General features: G+C 44.4%; 1 protein-coding gene across 6 annotated transcripts in view; it reads right to left on the minus strand.

Moving 5' to 3' along the window:
• Positions 1 to 20005, minus strand: part of DNAI1 (dynein axonemal intermediate chain 1) — a 106107-nt gene that overhangs the window by 24148 nt on the left and 61954 nt on the right. For 5 of the 6 annotated variants that reach the window (XR_015049608.1, XM_085847548.1, XM_085847544.1 and 2 more), the window contains 5 exons: positions 16242 to 16320; positions 12245 to 12324; positions 11886 to 12034; positions 9475 to 9574; positions 8961 to 9146 (listed from right to left, as the gene is read on the minus strand). Coding sequence is in view for 5 of the 6 variants with exons in the window: in XM_085847548.1 (XP_085703674.1) it covers positions 8961 to 9146; positions 9475 to 9574; positions 11886 to 12034; positions 12245 to 12324; positions 16242 to 16320 (594 nt within the window). In the remaining variant the exon portion in view is untranslated. Of the gene's footprint in view, positions 1 to 8960; positions 9147 to 9474; positions 9575 to 11885; positions 12035 to 12244; positions 12325 to 16241; positions 16321 to 20005 lie in introns of those variants that run through there. The other variant, XM_085847547.1, reaches the window with a different exon arrangement.

Here is a 20005-nt window from a genome sequence, read left to right on the forward strand (position 1 = left end):
TGGGGCATTGTGTTTATCTATAAATGCGCATAAGAAATCGAGAAATTATTAGAATACAGGAAGTCATCACTATCCGGAAGTCCGTACGTTGTAACCCTTAATGGGGAACGCGGCTGAGGATCTCTTCCCCAACGGCCACGCCTACGCAGCAACGTGTCCTGTCATTGGTAACTAAATGGCACCCTTTCCCCATCGGCCATGCCTACGCAGCAACATGTCCTGTCATTGGTTTGGTAAATAAATGGCCATAACTTGGGAATCACTTGTCCGATTAATATTGTTGTGAATTCGCACCCCGCCGGCGTGCGAATGACCGAATGTAACCAATAGCGGCCGCTTCCCCCACCGAACGTGCAATTCAGTCGTGACTTTCTGGATCAACGCGGAAAACGAGTCACGGGTGTGTTCCAAGCACACCACAACCTTGTCCGTACTCTACCCACGCGCTACAGGGTCCGATCGCCGAATAATCGATTTACCTAATTATTCGCGCGGGTAGATTACCGAGAGATTGTACCACGCCACAGGTCGACTCCGGACACGAACAGCTTAAGCGGTTCGTTCCGTGCTGCAGAGATAACCGAGCGGAGTTATCGTCGACCTTGACGGTTCAGATTAATTACCAGCTGTTAAAACCCACTATCAATCCCTTACGTGATGCAAGATGGAGATTCAAACAACGGAAAGGACGCAGCGAAATGGGGAACAATTGGACAAGCACATTTATTCACGGAAGCACGGAAGGCACGTATATTACAGTAAAACAAAGGAACAAAAGCAATACACGTATACGTTTATGCAAAGAAAAACACAAGCAAAGAACCAACGCAGATCTACAACCGAATAAGGCAATTCACACAGCAACACTTAAAACAGTTCTACTTCTCAAGACTGGTGCCACCCACAGACATTTACACAAAACCCCAAAAGAAAAGGAAGTCGCGACTTCCCTGAGCGCGTCGTCCAGCCCTTGGCGACCGCAACTCCGAGTCCCTCCGGCGTGGTCCACTGGGCTCGTGCCTCGCGCCTGCACGTGTCATCCGCCCGACAGCTCGGACGGGGTTTTGGGGGAATGGGCCGGGTTTTCGCCACTATCTCGGTGCGGACGGGGGGGGGGATGGCAGGCGCTCCGTCCCACTAGCGGGATCTCGGGACTGCACCGGCTCCGATCGACCTTCCGACCAGGAACAATCACCAGGGACCAGGTTCGACGACCCGTGGCAATTCGACGACCTGCGCCAATTCAACGACCTTCACCCGACCACGACCAGACCCGAACGAACGAACAGAACCTCAACCTCTTCCTCCGAATGAAAGAACCATAAGCAGGGACTCTCCAACAACTCTCGACAATTCTCATTCAGGGACAACCGACCAGGGGCTCTCCACGCCCAGCCCTTTTGTAGGGTCGGGCTCCGCCCTTCGCTCCGCCCCGCGCCCCGCCCCGTTCTTGGCTCCTCCTTCCTTCGAGACGCTTCCAGAAAATGCCTCGAAGGGGGGCGTTCCTCTCCCCCGGCCGCGTCACACCGCGCATCCGCCAATCGGGAGAGGACGCGCCACCCCCTCCCCCTTTCTCACTCAGTACGACGAGGGAAGGAAGATTCGGGCGGGAGATATTTGCGCGGGCGTTTTGGGCGGGAGATCTTGGCGGGAGATATTTATGTGGGAGTTTTGGGTGGGAGATGCCCCTTCGCACCCTTTTGCTGCTGCCACTCCGCTCCTTTCATCCGTGCCGCGGAGATCGTGACCACATGGTGCTCGTTGAATGGCGAGTGACGAAGATGGTGGTAGCGTCGTTGTGGAAGGTGGCGTCGTGGTGTGAATGGCGTGATCGTTGAGATGTTGGTTGTGGCGATGTTCGTTGTTGTTCTTGCACCAAAATAACGACAGCAAAAGAAAAACGACTATCTCAAAGAGTCGCAGCCCGAATGAATCACACATATTCCCTCTAAACAACGGGTTTGGGCTAACTACACATGAACTTATCGATATATCTCACCTGAGGACCCTTTATGGTGTATGGCGAATTTCCACAGCCATAACAATATCAAACCTTGAAAAGGCACATACTCAGGGCCCCAGCAATATATCTGGCAAGTTTCAATTAGATCGGACCAATGGTTGTCGAGAAACAGCGGTCACACACACACACACACACACACACACACACACACACACACACACACACACACACACACACACACACACACACACACACACACAGCTGGAATTATAGATAGATTAATTATATACACACATATTGATATGTGATCACACACATATTATACGTGACATTATTCATATTATATACACACATATTGATTTGTGATCACACACATATTATACGTAACATTATTCATATTGTATACACACATATTGATATGCGATTATACAAATATTATATGTAATATATTATACATATTGTTACAGCTTTATAAACCATCTGCCGAAATTGAAACGCACACAGCACGTAGATTTTAGAAGAGTTATTTCCGTAATGTACGTAAAGAATAGCGCCTTCCCTGTAGGGGTTATTATGTAATTAAATGTGTTGGATGGGGTAGCTAGCGCCCTCTCTCTTGACCTGTCGGGATCATAGCAACATCAGCACGTAATGATGTGTGCCGTTGTCACTTAGGGCGTGCGTTGTTTTGCTGTCATGGCTTCTCGGCATGTGCGAATAACATCAGCGTTCTGGAACCTTCACTGAAGCCATGGATTTAGAAGCCCATGCGAAATTCCCCTTTATTGTTTAAAGCCCCACCAAGTCCTTGTTTGTCTGTTCGTTTGATGGCCGTCTACCATTGTACTGTATTTCGTTTCACTAATCCCCGTTCATCTCCTTCCACCTGAACATGACAGGTAAACAGACCAGGACACGACACAACCCCCCCCCCCCTGCAATTAATTGCCCCATTCCTTGGTTTTGTGCCATGGACATTTTTGGACATGTGGGGTTCATCCTGGGTGCATGGGGGTAAAAGTAGCGATTCCCCATGTTAAGTGCAGAGCTTTGCTCCTGAGGATAGCCAGAAAGGCCAACTGAGTGAATGCCTGGGTGGGCAGCCGAGTGGGCGGGGCTGCAGGGGCATCCCCTAATGGCTGTCATGGGCCTAGCTCATAAGATTTAATGTGGCCCAATAGCTGGCCCCAGGCTGTCTCAGAGGATCTGACATGCGGCTCTTCGGCCCTGCCTGCCATCTGGACTATAAAGCTGTTCCCGACGCTCTGATTCTCTCCCTGTCTCTCTGTCCCTGGTTATCGCTCTCCCTTTCCTCCCTGGTCCCGGATGCTTTGTTTCGCCGGCTGGGATCTGTGCCACTCGTGGCTGCCGGCTGGCCAGTTCTGACGGAGCTCATGGACCCTCAGTTGCAGAGTGCAGTGTCGGGGCTATTCTGGAAAGCAGCAGGGAGGGTGGTATGAAACTGAGAAGGAAGATGGTTCCATGTGCCGGTAGGCTGAGACTACCCTGCCCCTCCTAATTGTCTTCCCGTGTGCGAGTCTGATGGGTACTGATGTGGATTTTTTTTAACCCACCTTGTTGTGATCGTTGTCCTCCTGAAGGATTCTAACTGGTCGATTGTGGAATCCTATTTGACTTCAGACAGAGTTTAACGTTTGTCCGATTTGATTATAAACCCTACAAAAAAACCCTATCGACACTGATAAAACTGATGTCCACACAAGTCCTTCCTTGTGAAACAATTTATTTCCTAATTATACACCATACACTTCTCACCCTTGTACAATGAACTTAAGAATCCCCATTGATTGCAATATTATTTGGTTCTATTTCATTTATTCTTACTTTAGTTAACAGTTAGACCAACCCGATTCAATTCACTTCTACATTACATCAGAGAGTTTTATTCCAACTTGGTACTTGGTCAGTTCCAAGGAGTACGAGCCACTGAGAAACTATACTTCCTCACGTGCTCGTACTAAGAAAATGTGTCTTTCAAAACATTTTATACTTCCATGAGAGAGAGGTGTGGGGGATATTCACCCAGACTGTAGACGTGTCCTTTAGACAAAAAGCGACTTTGTACATTTTCTAAGCAAAGGTTCATTTATCAGCTCGGTCACTCTGCTCCAGAACAACACATTTCTTATCATTTAGGGCAAAAGTCTTTTGGCCAGAAATGACAGCCAATTCAATTTGCAGCATAAAAGTTACATTTCTGAAACTCCATTTGTTACAATTTAAAATACATTAATATAAATTTTTCCCCCACACTCCCCCCTTTTTTTTTTTTAAGGAAAATTTGAATAATTTTTCTTACACATGATTACCATGTCCCATTCCTGAAGGAGAAAAGATTTCCATTATTCAAGTTCAATCAACAATGGCAGCGAGTGCTCATGTCAGAAAATGAGTGTGTTTCCATTTAATTTATGGCCTGTTCATCAGCATGTGTTACACATTGGATACATGCTACCCGAAGTCAGAAGATAAACAGGTCAGGGTGTGGATAGAGTGGCACCCAACGGGAAACACAATCGAAGCACTCCTTGAGCTGAGGAGAAGGAAGATGTGGGCAAGTACAAGTTTGGGCCGGACACTGGGTTGAAGGAGCGCAGTGTGCAACTCCAGGCCTGTCGTACATTGAAGTGACCACAGCAAGTTCATGATGTATTTGCAGAGCGGCAATCGAGAGTGTGGCTGAGAACATTCCTCCATGCAGGCACCACACAACGCCGACGTTAAGACTTTGCTCAACCTTCTCCTCAGTGGGTTTTTTCTTTCTTTTCCCACATTGCTCCATCTTATCTCCTCGGGAAGGGGAGGGATAATCATGTGTTGAATGCTCAATCACCCAAATCTGGCTTCTCCCATCGTCCAATCTTTGTGTGGAATTTCATTCCAAAGTTCATTTAGATGAAATCGTACATTGCTTCAAAGACTGCTTTCGACACTCCGAAACAAACAAAGCATCAATTAAACACCAATCAATAAACGTCATGGGCACATGTAGTTCTACAAGACTAACAAAGATTGTTATGGAAGCATTTAACTTGCATTATGTGTCATATCAATATTTTAATCCCTTTCGTTGTTATTTCCCAAAACAACATGCTAAAATATACAGAAATCCCAGTTGTACGTATACTCAAAACATCCATCTCATTTGCTATTTCCATCGACATTTTAAATCTCTGACATTTCTCCATCTGTCCACTTCTCTCTCACCAAAACAGCAAACATGCTGCCATTTTTCCAACTCACATACACAAACCATCCTTCACTTCCTCAAACCTTCTCAATTACGAATCCATTTTCTTTTATCAAAACAAATAAATCATTTTAAACAGTTTTACAAAAATTGTCAAATCACTTGTCAAATATCATTTAAATTGCAGCTCAAACACTCTGTCTACACATGCAGCTTCACCCTCCACAATCTTTATCCCAGTCTTAGAAAAGCATCTTAAACTTCAGACTAATAAACATCCAAACTCTCTTAAACAACTTTTTGGTCAAAATAAAATATTTCCTTTTAAAATCCAGAAATGAAAAATTTAATCTTCAGCATCTATCCAATTAAATCATGAATTTACCTTGACTGAATCGATCAAATGGTTACACTGGGTTGTTTGCCATTGCCTTCCCAGCACAAGTTCAGGTAACCTCAACATTCGCAGACGAATAAAACAATATTTCAACGTCCATCCGAGGGAATCATCTATTATCTGTGAATCGCCCCATGTGCTAAACATCATCAAATCATTAAAATCATTCCAAATCACGTTTCTATATTTAAATCACATGCAGTATATCCACATTCACAATTGTTATTTCACAATTTATTCAAAATCCCGATGGTTGTAAAATAAAACTTCAACACTTTTCCCTCAATGGACTTCACTTTAAACATTCAGTAGAGAGGGTGCGCCACAAACACCAAGGAACAAGGAACAGGAAGTTCTCTCCACATCCAGTGGGAAGAAAAAGGAAAAAAAACTCTGACAGGCAAAACCCACAGTTTAGCATTACTCTGTCATGGCTTCAACACATACACTAGACAGCATTGCATCTCATAGACTCGCGTGTGATCACGTGACAAATACCAATCACATTTCTATCTCATCCTCTTGAATCTGCATATGAATCAAATTTCACACCTAAAGCAAAGGCCCGAACAAAGACTCAGTGTAAAGATATATGCCACCCGCCACAGATCGAGTGGAGGCGGTCTCACACAGTGTAGTTTGCGACCTTCGCGTGGAAATACAACGCAAAGAATGTATAACATGCCATTTCAAACAGACCCACAGCTCAACTCAGCACGAGTTAAAATATCGTCAAAATCCCAACAGAACACGTTTCATTGCAGTGAATATTGGAATCGCACAAGTTTCATTTTTTTTTTTTTACTCTCAGGAACAAATCACCCACCATGCTCCCAGCTGGTTAATCATCTCTTGCACTCTACAAAACGTTTCGTGCAAATCATTGCATTTACAAATCTGTAAAACCTCCACACAATATAATATAACAACCTCACTGCCAACAAACTTCCAGTGAATTCAATGAACAAAAAGTAACTCTTAAAACTCTTACAAACAGGTAACTTACAATGTTTATCTATTTTAACCCTATCTCGGCGTCTCAGCCGTGTCCTCGGCGTCTCTCTCACAGCCGGTCCGTATCAATGCAAACATGTGGCATGTCGCTTCATCATGCCCATTTAATTACGCATCTGGCTCCTCAACGAGCCTCTTCTTGTCATCTGACTCCTCTTCTTCTCCAGCACTTTTCTAAAACAACTACAGTACTTATTATTTACTTTAAAACGGACTCCCTCCGCCGGATCCTCTTCTTTCTCTCAATAAAATTATCTGACAATGAACTTTTCTTTGTTCGAAATGCGTTACCTGCTGAGAGCGCTCTCCCTTACCTTCGCTCAAGCACTTGTCGTTCCTCCAGGCACTGCCTCCGGCAGATTAAGCACCTCCGGTCACGAGCACCGCACCAACCTCGGTTCGAATCCGAGTCTCGGCGCCAACTGATGTGGATTTTTTTTAACCCACCTTGTTGTGATCGTTGTCCTCCTGAAGGATTCTAACTGGTCGATTGTGGAATCCTATTTGACTTCAGACAGAGTTTAACGTTTGTCCGATTTGATTATAAACCCTACAAAAAAACCCTATCGACACTGATAAAACTGATGTCCACACAAGTCCTTCCTTGTGAAACAATTTATTTCCTAATTATACACCATACACTTCTCACCCTTGTACAATGAACTTAAGAATCCCCATTGATTGCAATATTATTTGGTTCTATTTCATTTATTCTTACTTTAGTTAACAGTTAGACCAACCCGATTCAATTCACTTCTACATTACATCAGAGAGTTTTATTCCAACTTGGTACTTGGTCAGTTCCAAGGAGTACGAGCCACTGAGAAACTATACTTCCTCACGTGCTCGTACTAAGAAAATGTGTCTTTCAAAACATTTTATACTTCCATGAGAGAGAGGTGTGGGGGATATTCACCCAGACTGTAGACGTGTCCTTTAGACAAAAAGCGACTTTGTACATTTTCTAAGCAAAGGTTCATTTATCAGCTCGGTCACTCTGCTCCAGAACAACACATTTCTTATCATTTAGGGCAAAAGTCTTTTGGCCAGAAATGACAGCCAATTCAATTTGCAGCATAAAAGTTACATTTCTGAAACTCCATTTGTTACAATTTAAAATACATTAATATAAATTTTTCCCCCACAGTACCCTGTCATGTTATCTGGTAGGTCAGGAGTAGGTTAAGTTAAGTCTGCAACTTGTGCATTTTCTTTTCTTTTTCTAAATACAGTACACGCATTCATTGCCTTTTATTGCATTTCCCCTTTTACTGCCCCAGTTGCCCTTTGATTCCATTCGAGCCCTTGAATTCTCTTCCCTCCTTCCCTGTACCCCACATTGCATGGTGTAAATAAATTGCCTTTTTCACATTTCCCTTTCAAGTGGTCCAGTCCAACTTTTCAATTTTCAATCTTCCATTGGTCCAGCAATGTCTGTACGTAGATTAGCTGGGAGATTATAATTCCCCAACGGATTGGCCCTCACATCAGTCCAGCGTTGTGCTAGCGGTAAGCTCGGCCGCCTTAATCAAGATCCATTAAAGATAAAAGTAGCACAACCGCTGAGGGCGTGATTCCCTCATAAGGAGACTGCGTGTACTACAGTTAAACGGTAGTCAGACAGAGGACAATGGGTCATGAGGTTAAATTGTTGGTGTTTACGGTCAATTAGGGACCTGTCACACGGACTTATTCATGTGCGACGGCCTCAATTCCCGGTGAGCACGGGGAGAACTGGGGATACCCCCAACCTAGTAGTACCCCCATGAATCCGGGTCCACAACAATATTATATGCACACATATCTCACACCCAGATCCACAAAGTGGATACTTTAAGAGTGGGCAGGTCTTTGTTCCGCCTCCTGAAACCCACCCAAGTGTTGAGATAGCAGTCAATAACAGCAACTTGCAGGCGCACACACACACACACACACACACACACACACACACACACACACACACACACACACACACACACACACACACACACACACACACACACACACACACACACACACACACACACACACACACACACACACACACACACACACACACACACGGAGGTGGTGGATACTTTGAGACCTGGGAGGGCTCTGTTAAACCTTCTGAAACCCGCATATGGAGATATCAACCAATGACACACATATGTGGAAGGAATACTCTACATGGAAAATCATTCAAACTTGCTTTAAGCTTTTATTTTGTATCGTACATACATCAATGGTTACTTATTGTGGAGGCCAAAGAAAACTGATCTCGGGCTGTTTTTGAGACTTATCAATGCCCATTATTTTTGGGGGTGTGTGGGGGGGGGGTAAAACCATTCAGCATTACTTTAACATCACAGGTGTAATGTGGTAGGTGTGTTAACCTTGGGTTTATGACGGAGGTTTGGTGAAAGCTTGAGCGTTGTAACGTAACCTCGATCATCTCCGACAGCGAGCACAGGGCTGGACGGACTGAAGGCCAGGTGGGTGAGCTTATTCTTCTTCTGTGTGACCACAGACTGCTGGCACAAGGCCTCATACTTGTTCACTGCTAGGTCGAATACGAGCACCTGTATAAAGGAAATGAATTCGAGAAAAGTTAGACGAGTAGTCCCTGTTACTGGCATTCTTTTTCCCTTTTTATTATTATTCTACAGCATTGATCATTGATCTGGAGATCATTCTAATTCCTTGAACTTGCTTTTGAAATAACCCAGAAATGAGGAAGGTACCAAATACCACTCGGTGTGGGGAAGTGAGACACCCAGGGTTGTTGATATTATCTGTTACATATCGATGAAAGACTCTTTACAATGTGCTTGTTATTCCTCCCAAAGTCCCATTGGTGCCTCACTTTTTATGGACATTGTGCTCACCTTCAGCAGACTATGTGCATACCTTTCCATCGCTGGTGACAGCTGCAAAGACTGTGGAGGAGTAAGGAGCCCAAGCAACGCTGGCAATAGGGACCCAAAGGTTGAAGACCAACAGCGGGATTCTGCCGGAGATTGGCCAAATGGTAAAAGTTAATTATTCAGCAAGTTGTCATTGTTAGCATCCAAGTGGGATTGTTGGCATCCACCAGAAAACGCTGTCAGGTGAGAACCCCAGATTGCAAGGTGGACTGCACACCTGATGATGTGACGCACTAGGGTAACGGTTTATAGTGGGGTCGACGACCAAACCCGGACTAGATGACACAAAGGTGTGTCCCCTACATCCTAAGCTATCGTCTCAGCCATAGAACATTGGTCATGTTGGTGAATTACAAAACAAAAGCTGTTGGGCTGATTAAGGATAGCCGAGAGGTACACACACTCAACTCTAAGCTGCCGAGCCTGAGTTTGATTCCTGACCCAGCTATATACTGTCAGCCCGGTGTTTCAGGGCGATGCATCAATCTATGTGCGTCCCTCGGATGGACGTTAAATGGTCGCCCCATCTGCTTGCATTCATTGGTGGAGATTAAAGATCCTACAGTGTCCTTTGCGAAGAGTAGGCGAGCTATCGCCAGCACCATGGCCAAATTCCAAATTCCTGCCCTGACTCGTCAAACATCAGGCCTGGCCAGCCGGTTTGTAAAGACTTAGGGCCAAGCTTCCCCTGGCCGACCCCACAAGAAAGGTGGGATAATGGTGGCTGTTAAAGAAGAAGACAAAACAAAAGCTGTTACATAATAAACTCTTCAAACTTTGAGTATGCATGGAATGGGCTGCAGCCTCAAGTCTCAAATGTAATACTAACTAGAGTGAAGTGCTATTGCAAATCCCCACGCTTCCCACCTGAGACAAAGTTGAAAGGTGGCCAAAATAATGGGTCAAACCCAAAAAATCGTTCTTTATTTAACACGTCCTCCAATAGTGATTGCATGTACAACTTTCATTCAAACTTTTAAAATGTGACCAACGGAGCCAAAAATAATGACACTGCTCTCGTACATCCGTGCCATGTGGTGATCATAGCTACCAAGTTTGGTGAATTTCTGTACAACCGTTTAGGAGGAGATAGTGTGACGGACGGACGGACAGTCACAATACTTTACTTTACAATACTAGTGGGGCACCCCTGGGAAACCCATGGGCGTAGACATGTATGACAATTGGACCACCCCTCTTCATAATCTGAAGTTTCACTCACAAGGAGGGGGGAGAAGATTGTGAACAGGGGAGAGGAGGGAGGTAGGGGGTGAAGGGTGGGAGAGGGTGTGGACTGGGTCGTCTTAAGGCATGGGCACACTGGGCAGTTGCCCAGGGGCCCCATGCTGCCATATTGTTCATGAGAGATCTCTTGGCAGAGTGGATAATTACTCAACGTCTTGCTGGAAAGGCCTGGGATTCAAATCCCTTTTCAAATTATATTTATAATATAAATAATTTGTGCATAACTATCTGACATGTTATTTCTTATAATGTTGTTAATCTGCAATAATATTGTATTGTTTACGCAATAATAATGTATTGTTATAATGTTGTTAATCTGACTTGCAGCTGTGGATTTTAATTGCCGATTTGGTGTGAGCTTGTGTGTTGGTGTTTGCTTTTGTTTTAACGTTTAATGAAAACACTTCGAAGAACAAAGAGTGACTGACGTCAAGTGATTTTTCAACTATCAATTGTGTTACTTACACTAATCAAGTAGGTCTGACTTTAATATTTGGCTAGTAAATGTGCTGCGAGATATTTTGATTTTGTTTAAACCAGATTGATTTTAGGTGCTTATTCAAAACAGTTACGAAATAAGCGCTAATACAAATTAATCATATAAATATAGTTAACCAGTCAATATTTTTTAAATCTATGTACGCTGTCAATAAATAAATACTATACTATACTACACTATACTAAACCATACTATAAATATTTGTAATATACTAGTACCAATAAATGATTTTGATTTTGTTGAAAGTACCAATAAATCTATAGGCTTCATTTTATTGACCGTTTACATTTTTATTCCCGTGGGTGGGTGGGTTGGGGCCCCAGTGCATTGGTTAGCCCAGGGCCTACAATGTTGTTAAGATGGCCCTGGGTGTGGAGGGACTTACTTCTGCCTTGACTTGAGGAGAGGGGGAGGGGTGGAGAGGCGAGGGGGGGGGGAAGGAGAGGCGGGGGAGGATGTGGGAAATATATATATCCCGGTTTTGGGGGAAAATTGTGGAGATAATTACACAAATACAATGTGACTTGATATCTTGTAATGACCTTCGGAAGCAGTGCAGTGGTCGTCGATAACCGTGCTCATTCTGGTGATTAAAATGATACTTTATGAATATGTTTCTTTTCAGTGAGACAAGTTGTGAGTTGCCCTGCCTGGAGGTTTGATCCCAGAGCTTGATGGTGTAGTCGGCACTGCAGGAGATGAAGATGTTTGGATGGAAATGGTTCCAGCGCACCGCTTCTACGGCCATGTTGTGGGCAGCAAAGGATTCCAAGTACCGTCTGCTGTACATTTTGGAGCACTGCACCCAGTTCCAAATGATAATTAGATTTACATTTAGCACTGGCAAAAATACACTCATTCCACAGATTCAATACCACCGTTGATAATTATATAAATAATTAATTAAGGTGGTACCACAAACTGCTTTGTCACATTAATATGATGCCAGCTTTCGCCTGAAATCGCACTCAACATGCGAAGGAGATTTCGGACGTAGGAGACATGATACCTTGTGAATCGTGCCCTCCTCCGTGCCAACCAGAAATATATGATCTGTCTCCCGATGGAAATCGAAGGATGTCCCACGACCTGGCACATGGATGGGTGGTCAGGTGGAGGAGTTAATGTGTAGCTTCGTGCTCAGATACTTTAACAAAAAAAACTAGAACGGGCACTCGCAGAGCGCATACCTTCGCCGCAGCCACTAGTTTGAACATGGCATGAGAGTGAAATGAGGAACTAATATTCCACTAAATCTGCTCGGGAATTTCGCAAATTTAAAGTCCATGATCCGGATTTTGTGAAAGGATTTTGTAATTAGAACTATTACGATTATGACAATTTTAGGTGATTCGTTGTCCCGAGTGCCGAACTCTGTAGCATGTAGGGTTGGATTCGGTCGAATGTCACTGACCATACAGACACGACCTGGATCAAGTAGATCATGTTTTCAAATCCGAGCGAGGACAAAAACGTCATTTTAATTAGCGTCTAATTAAACAAGAAAGTAAAACTCCTTTTACTAAACCATGAGCAAAGCTATGTGCATATCAAACTATACGAAGTCTCCTTAATGAAAATTTGTTGTATTTTACTTAGTAACTAAGTTTGGTAGGGCCCTTATGGCCCTTGTTGCATCAACAGACACACAGTTTAGAGACAGAGATATATTCTACTTATTACCTTTGTATTAAGTTGTCCACAACACATCTCAATACAAATATGCATTTCGTGACCCCCATGACCTTTGACCCACAACCGCTACCTAGGGTGGCAATAGTACTATACCTTGTGTCATTTCAGAAGATGGGGAATTGAACACTGAACAATTTTGGAGTTAATTTGATGTAAATCGGAAACATATTAACCGTTTTCATCATGAAAAAACGATGTCGACCTTTTTGTGACCTTGACCTTTGATCCGATCGCTCCCAAAATCTAATGGATTTGTCCTTTCATGATGCCAAACAAATCCAAAACAATTCAAGCCTCTCTGCATTTTGTTTTTTTTTGCGTTAAGTTGTCCACAACGCTTTCCGATATAAAGGTGAATTTGTGTGACCCCCTTGACCTTTGACCCCCAACCGCTACCTAGGGTAATTACGCCACACTTTCATATGGCATAGCCTAGAATGTAGAATTGAGTAATGAACATTTTGGTGTTGGTTTTATCTCGTTCGGATAAAAATTGACCGCGTTATGACGAAAAAACGATTCTGACCTTTTCGTGACCGTGACCTTGACCTTTAATCCGATTGCTCCCAAAAGCTTCGCCTGGAGTCCTTGAGTAACTGCACATCATCTCTGAAAATTTAATGCAAATCGGTCCTGCAGTTTTTGCGCAATGTTGTCCGCACACATATTTACCAATAAATAAATACACAGGGGTCAATACAATACCTTCGTCAAACGAAGTTTGCGAAGGTAATGAAACTAACTTGACTTTCTTGTTTCAGATTGAGGGCAAATTTGAAGGACTTTTGTGGAATCTCTCTTTCATCATGGTGGGATACTTTGTTTTGTAGACAAAGCCAAGGCCTGTGATATTGATTCCAATCATCTCTCCCTTTGGTTCCTCCCTTTTACTTTGCTCTTGGTGTCATTCCTTAGTAGCAGGAGGATCTCAATTGATCCTGATATGTTGGTTTATCAATCATTTGTGAGGTATGAGGTATACATAGTCAATGTCTTTACTAACCCTTTTAAGTTAAATATTGTACTATAGTAGTTCAGCAATTAGTAGAGCTCTCTAAGATATAAACTTCGGGTCTTGTATGGATCTTTTATGAACGAACATTGAAATCCATTTTCATGTCGACAAGGTGCTTTCTCCTGTGTACCATGTACATCATGTCTTTCTGCAAAGCCTCAGTTCCCTACAGTGTTAATATTGTCAAGTTCCCTGTCAGAATAAAATGAACGTCCATGCTTGTAAATAAAGATTATTTTTAACAACCTGTGATATGAACAGTCAAATGATCTACAAATATGAGTGCTTGGTCGCATGTCTTTTGGCATCGTACAGTGGTCGAGTGGGTGAAGGCATCGAATTGCCTTATGGGTATGGATGGACCTCTGTGGTCAAACTTGTAGATTTTGCTGCAGCTCGTGGGTATTGATTGATAGTGGTCGGCTTTTCCACGACTCCCAATCCGTGTTCCGAGACGTGTTCGATGGCATCAATGTCAGGACTTCATGATGTTCAGGCAAGAAGCTGCAGCCCATTTCCGTCTATTCCAGGCAGAGGGGATTCTGGATGAAAGCACATGGCAACATTTTCCTGCAGTAAATACATTCCATACTGCAAAATGCCTTGCTGCTCGGTGGCACCGGGGTACATGGTCTCTACTACGATTCATTCATGGTGCTCGACGCGTGTACTCCCTCATTGGACCGCATGTACAGTTCACTTTCTGGGGGGAATCCATTCCATCTGTTGATAGTCAGTGCTCCCCAACATTTATGGCATGACCATGCGTTCTGATCCTGTGCGTGTGGATGCATGTGTTTTTGTATAACCATGAGCCATGGCCTTTGGACCAAGGTTCATGTGTATTAGTTTGCCAAGCTTTGTTTGACTGTGTACTTAGGTCTTGAGGCCAAAGTACTGTACATGTCCTTAGCTTTCTTATAATGTTTTATTACCCTCACCAGAGCAGAGGGTACGGTATTGCATTTGAGTCCCTTTGTTTGTCTGTCTGTCCACACAGAATGTATGTGTATTAAATACATAAGACCCTTTAGAACCTTAAGACCCTTTAGTCCCTTTCGAACCCTAAGACCCATGAGACCTTCTAGACTCTTTAGATACCTAATACCCTTCAGACCCCTAATAACCTTTAGACCCCTAAGATACTTAAGATGCCTAAGACCCTTCAAGACCCCTTAGATCTTTCAGAACCCAAAGACCCTTCAGACTCCAAAGACCCTCAAGACCCTTTAGAACCCTAAGACCCATTAAGACCCCTGTGACTCGTTAAGACCCCAAAGACACTTAAGACCCTTTCGACCCCCTTAGACCCCTAAACCCTATCGACCCCATTACACCACTTAGACCTCTAAGACTCTTTTGATCCTCTTAGACCCTTTTGAACCCCTAAGACCCTAAGACTCCTTTCTCCCCTGTAGACCCTTTTAGAAACCTTCACACCTTTTAGACTTTTAATACCCTGTAGACCTAATTTGACCTTTAGACATTTTAAGACCCTTTAAGCCCATTCAGACAATTCCAATCTTTTAGTCCTTAAATTACACCCTTTAGACCCCTTTGACCTTTTAAGACCCTTGAGACACAGACCATTTTGACCCTTTAGACCATTTGACCTTTGACCTTTACACATTTACAACTAGACCATTTAGACCTTTCATTTGGTAAATCCTTCCATTTATTTGCCACACAAAATACACAAGACAAAACGAGTCCTGGCGATGGTCTGAAATCTCTGAAGGTCTTTCTAGTTGATTTGTTAATTTATTTATTACCTTTTCATTTAAAAAAACAGGTGTCTCAAAAGTGATGACAGCCAGGGAGCCAGAAACATGTCAGTGGATTAATCCTTTTCCCCATGGGGTGGGCTGACGATCATGCTTGATAAGGTTTCTAGAGCCATACAGACTGACCGATGCTGCCGTTCGCAGCGCAGCAAATGGTGTGTGTGTGTGTGTGTGTGTGTGTGTGTGTGTGTGTGTGTGTGTGTGTGTGTGTGTGTGTGTGTGTCATATACACCAGGAGTGTCACTGCCTTGGTAAAAGTAGGAATATCCTATTTTTATAACAATACTATGGCATAAAACAATTATGTGACTCAAATCAAGAATTGATCTTTGGGGCGTGAGTCCAGGTCTGCTGCCCCAACTCAGAACACGTAATTATGCGTCAATTTCATAAAGTCTGTTTGCAGAGTTGTTATTTTTTTCATACTTCACATTTATTGTACCATACAGTACCAATATAATATTGGTGTATGTAGTGTGTGGATGCCATTTTTTTTTCGAAGTTTTTCTTACCATGCAAGGCTTGGGGATTGCATAGCATGGAAGAAGGATCATCTGTAAGTTGTATCACCTCAACAGGCACAAAATCATTCTGCACACATGGCACATGTCCAGAAGATGTGATGCGATTGTGATATCAAGCACAAAATTTACTACAACAGCACTCGGTAGAGCATATACCTCGGCCAGGCTAAACAGTTTATGTTTCATATCTCACCGATAGGCTGAATCTGAATTCAGACCTTAATCAAAATTTAATCGGCTTGTTCTTGTCACCTACCCAACTCATCCACCTAGTTTTGTCATTACTCAATCACGGCTTTTTGAAATATTGTGCTATATGTCGTTTTTGGCCCAATCTCTCAATGGTGAAGAATCACTCAAAAAATTCAAAATCCATATCCGGATCTTCACCATAATCGAAACTGCTCGTCCTCATCACACACCTAACCTGTCTACCAAGTTTCATTTGAATCCGTCCATAACTCTTTGAAATATTATGCTATTAGCAAAAAGAACCGGTCGCTTCACTGATGGAGATATGAAGGGTGGGGGGGGGGGGGAGGGGAGAAGGAGGAAGAGAGAAGAGGAAGGGGAGAGAGAGAGAGAGGAGGGATAGAGAGTGTTAGGATGGAAGAGAGGACAGAGGGAAGGCAGAGAGGACAGAGGGAAGGGAAGGGAGGGGAGAGGAGGTAGGGGGTGTGGAAGGGGGAAGAGCGAGGAAGGGGGGGGGATTGGGGAGAGCGACGCCATACCAAACGTTGCTATACACTGCGGAAGGGATGAGTGTGAGGGAGAGAGAGAGAGAGAGAGGGGGGGGAGAGAAATGTGAGGGGAGGAGGTGGGGTCAGCAAAGAGAGTGATATGTTATGCTTAATGACCAAAAACACACACACACACACACACACACACACACACACACACACACACACACACACACACACACACACACACGCTAATTGAGGTTTCAGTACCCAGCGATTTTGGCCTAAACAACGCAGAAATCAAGAAAATGACCAAATACTAAGATCACAAAAATGAAATGAAAAGATCCTAGAAGTTTAAGAGATCCGAAATTGTACCAGTGATCATTTAAGCAATGGGTATGATGAAGAAGAACCCTACAGAGATCTTAAAAACCATCCCTGAGAATATTACTACAAACGAACTACAGTTGGAAGCTGTCTGGGGCTCAGTGATCCTCAAAGGAGCACTCAGGACAAAACTTTGAGAACAAAACTTCACACCTTGGTCCATGATTTGTGTCCTCACTAAATTAAATGGAGGTGGATACTTCGAGACGTGAGAGGACTCCATTCCACCTTCTGAAACCTGCATATGGAGATAACAACCAATAACATGCTCATACATGCAGCAACCTTTGCACCTATCTGGTCGGCTCACTCCGAACCTGATTCGTACATGCTACAGTCCCCTCAACAGAGGGACAGGGGTGGGGTATCAGGGGGAGGGGAGGGTGGGAGAGAAAGATAGAGGGGTGGGGGAGAGGGATTCCGGCAGATGTGACGCCCAGTTTCACGTCCATCCGAGAGATGGCACACACATTGATGGATCATCCTGCCTGTGAAACAGAGGGATGACAGTTTATAGCTGAGTTGGGATTCAAACACAGGCTACACAGCTTAGAGCGAGCGTGCGTACCTCTTGGCTTTCCTGCCGTGAGGCGACGATTCATTACTTCATAACAACTGAAAACATTTTTTTCTCGTTGTAATCATGTAATTTATTTTGCCATGTACCGAACCGAACCGTGGTATCGAACCGTGGTATTATTTCCAGTACCGAACCGTGGTATCGCCATTGAAACTTGAAGAGCGTGCACCAAGTGGCTTCACAAAGCACTCCACAAAATGATTGAAGAAACTTTTAAAAACGAAACATTTAATTTTTATTTGTATCAATCTATGCCGAAGTGACGGGTTGTAGAATGGAAGATCGTACAAAAAGGGGAAATGTCATGGAAAATAAAATTTCACATTTTCAGTGAGGCAGCCACCGCCTGTTGCACCGCAGAACAACACGTGGCCAATGAGTGGCCCTGACCTTTGTTCAAGTCGATCGATATACAGTATTCAGTGACAGTGCGATTATTGTAGAGCACTCGCCAAGTGGCTTAAACACTCAAGGAAGCACTCCAACGAAACGGTTGATAAGGATCCGTCGTGTTGAAGACTTCCCGGAGATGCTCAGGCAATGTCCGATTTGGACTAATGAACACTCATCTAGCGTCGGAACTGCTGCTAAGCTCGATTCTGGAGCTTAAATTTTGAAACTATTCTAAGTTTAAGAGATTCTCAAGGTGATCGCAAGTGCGAGAATGAAATAAAGCAATGTACACTGATGTCTTTGGGCGATTATAAGCATTGAAATGTACCCAGCGATTTGTAGCAATGATGAACAGGCATTCAATGATGTGAGTGAGGAAAGGGGAACAAAAACGATTGTTAAGAAATCGTTGCGGCCTGTTCCAAGTCAAGACGAGCTTGAGCAGCCAAAAAATCATGGCGGCTTCAGACCCAAGCAAGGTAGCTCAGGATATGCCTTAAGTCTCCAGAAAGCGAGGTGGCGGAAGATCGCCTGATAAAGGACCTAATTAAATAAAGCCGTTAATAATCTTCAAAAGAGGTGTTTTAATTAACCCAAGCAATAAATTTTGACTCTTGCACTTCCTTGGAGTTGTCTTAGTATGCATGCAAAGTTTCAGGCTGCAAGGTTTTATGGTTTTGGAGACCGGCTTTCATGTTAAAGAGATCCTACATGATATGCAGCGACAGCCTGGCCAACCGTTCCTTATCAACCATTTAATTGGAGTGCTTGCATAAGTGCTTAAGCCACTTGCCGAATGCCTTGCAGTCGATAGCGGTACCACATACATCTTTCTGAGCGGATCGTTCACTCACTGTGGATGCTTTTGCCTGCCACGTCATTCAGAGTGAGTGGTTCATGCTCCGCCGCCCAGAGCGAGTGGTTCACTCACTGTGGATGCTTTTGTCCACCATGTCATTCAGTGCAAGTGTTTCGTGCTTCGCCACCCTGAGCGAGTGATTCGTTCTCCGCTGCCCTGAGCGAGTGATTCATGCTCTGCCACCCAGAGCGAATGGTTCACTCACTGTGGATGCTTTTGAGCACCATGTCATTCAGAGCGAGTGTTTCGTGCTTCGCCACCCTGAGCGAGTGATTCGTGCTCTGCCGCCCTGAGCGAGTGATTTGTGCTCTGCCACCCTGAGCGAGTGGTTCGTGTTCCATCACCCTGAGCGAGTGGTTTGTGCTTCGCCGCCCTGAGCGAGTGATTCATGCTCCGCTGCCCTGAGCGAGTGATTCGTGCTCCGCCGCCCTGAGCGAGTGATTCATGCTCCGCCACCCTGAGCGAGTGATTCGTACTCCTCCACCCTGAGCGAGTGATTCATGCTCCGCCGCCCTGAGCGAGTGGTTCGTGCTCCGCCGCCCTGAGCGAGTGGTTCGTGCTCCGCCGCCCTGAGCGAGTGGTTCGTGCTCCACCGCCCTGAGCGAGTGGTTCGTGCTCCGCCGCCCTGAGCGAGTGGTTCGTGCTCCGCCACCCTGAGCGAGTGATTCGTGCTCCGCCAACCTGAGCGAGTGATTCGTGCTCCGCCAACCTGAGCGAGTGATTCGTGCTCCGCCGCCCTGAGCGAGTGGTTCGTGCTCCGCTACCCTGAGCGAGTGATTAATGCTCCATCACCATGAGCAAGTTGTTGTGAAATAACACCCGATTTCTGAGCCGTTTTCCGTATTAGCGT

The sequence above is a fragment of the Eptatretus burgeri genome, chromosome 11, assembly GCF_056783735.1.
Source record: "Eptatretus burgeri isolate ZD-2024b chromosome 11, Ebu_testis_v1, whole genome shotgun sequence".
Taxonomy (NCBI): domain Eukaryota; kingdom Metazoa; phylum Chordata; class Myxini; order Myxiniformes; family Myxinidae; genus Eptatretus; species Eptatretus burgeri.